Source organism: Chiloscyllium plagiosum, chromosome 51 (genome assembly GCF_004010195.1).
Source record: "Chiloscyllium plagiosum isolate BGI_BamShark_2017 chromosome 51, ASM401019v2, whole genome shotgun sequence".
Taxonomy (NCBI): domain Eukaryota; kingdom Metazoa; phylum Chordata; class Chondrichthyes; order Orectolobiformes; family Hemiscylliidae; genus Chiloscyllium; species Chiloscyllium plagiosum.
In genome coordinates, this window is record NC_057760.1 from 3,282,859 (window position 1) to 3,284,735 (window position 1,877).

The 1,877-nt window shown below is 47.6% G+C and overlaps 1 protein-coding gene across 1 annotated transcript in view; it reads left to right on the forward strand.

Moving 5' to 3' along the window:
• Window positions 1-493: 493 nt before the first annotated feature.
• Window positions 494-1,877, forward strand: part of LOC122544770 (keratinocyte proline-rich protein-like) — a 4,068-nt gene continuing 2,684 nt past the window's right edge. The window contains exon 1 of the mRNA XM_043684095.1: window positions 494-792. Coding sequence (XP_043540030.1) covers window positions 613-792 — 180 coding nt within the window. The 5' untranslated portion in view covers window positions 494-612. The remainder of the gene's footprint in view (window positions 793-1,877) is intronic.

Consider the following 1,877-nt stretch of genomic DNA (forward strand, 5'->3'; position numbering starts at 1 on the left):
AGGTTCGATTCCAGCCTCGGGTGACTGCCTGTGTGGAGTTTGCACATTCTCCCCGTGTCTGCGTGGGTTTCCTCCCACAGTCCAAAGATGTGCAGGTCAGGTGAATTGGTCACGCTAAATTGCCCCATAGTCAGGGGTGAATATGGGGAATGGGGGTCTGGGTGGGTTACTCTTTGGAGGGTCGGTGTGGACTTATTGGGCCGAAGGGCCTGTTTCCATACTGTAGGGAATCTAATCTTAAAAAAAAAATCAGACATAGAGAGACATACAACGTTCTTTAAGAGAGAGAAACAAATGGACAGAGAGAGAGGAAGTGGAGAGAGAAGATTCAGAGGGAAGGAGACAGGGTAAGTAACTGAGATGGAGAGATAGTCAGAGGGAGACAACAGCGACAGAGGGAAATCCTTCAAGTGAAGTAGAGTCAGACAGCATGAAGGAGAAAGTGAGCGTAGAGATTGAGGCACCGGATGAAAGAGGGACTGATTCTCTCACTCTGTTTGCCCCCACCCCCCAGACACTTTGCAGGGCCTGCCGATCAGTTCCGAGATCACCTTGGAGCTCCAGGACACTTTCTCATTTCTTGATACGCAGGACACCTTGGAGATAGGGGACATGGAGACAGATTACCCGGGGGAGCTGGGAATGCCACTCAGGACACCTGAAGAAATGGAACCCTACGACTACTACGCCCAGAGCCACCACGAAAGGAGGGGGATGCTAGACATGAGCATCGAGTCCGAGCTGATGGACCTCGACCTGGATATCAGAGAGCTCAGAGCTTACGATGCTCGGGTAAGGGAAGGTAGCAGCTATGCTCTGCTCGCTACGGGTAATCACCGGTACCATTGTGTTTCCCTCCTCCACACAACCTCCCATTTCTAACAACTACATAAGACCCAGAACAGTAGGCCACTCAGCCCATTGAGTCTCCTCCACTGTTGAATGACACTCCTCAACCTGATTTTCCTGCCTTTTCCCCATAACCCTCGATTCCCTTTCTGATTAAAAAAAATCTATTCCAGCCTTGAATATACCAGGCCTCAATAGCCCTCTGTGGTAAAGAATTCCACAGGTTCACTCCCCTCCTCCCCTTTGTCTCCCATGGGCGACCCCTTACTCTGAGAATCTGTCACCTTGTCACTGACTCCCCCACAAGGGGGAACGACCACTCCACATCTCCCCCTGACAACTTCCCCTTGGAATCTTGTATATCTCAATGAGGGGTTAAGGACAATCCAAAGAGATTCTCTCTCTGTACGAGAGTACAAACAGTAATTAGGGACAGTATAGGGTCAACAAGACTGCCTCTGTGTGGAACCGCAGCAGATGGGGCAGGGGAAGAGATGCTAAACAATACTGTGCATCAGTATTAACTGTTGTGAAGGATACGGAAGCTGGGAGATCTTGGAGGAATAAACAGTGATATCTCAAAAGTTCTCCATATTAGAGAGCAGGGAGTGCTGGACCATCAAGGTGGATAAATCCCCCAGACCTGTATCAGAGGCCAACCAGGTTTCTGTAGGGAAACTTTCATGTGCAACCTTATCTTGTACTTATCTTTGTAAAATTATCAAGCAGAGTCAATATCCCTTCATGATGAGGAAGTTATATCAAACAAATTTATTATAATTCTTTCAGAAGGTGACAGTCAGAATAGATAAAGAAGAACTAATAGAAGTAATGTATTTGGATTTCCAAGACATGTTTGAAAAGGTGCCACGTATTAGGCTGCTTAATATGTGGGGCTGGTACATTCACATAGATAGAGAATTGGCTAAATATCAGACATTTGGGATGAAGGGGGAGCATTTCATGGTTGCAAAGAGGTTACAGAGAAAGGGAGGGGTGTAGGGGCTGGAGGGGGTTACAGAGATAGG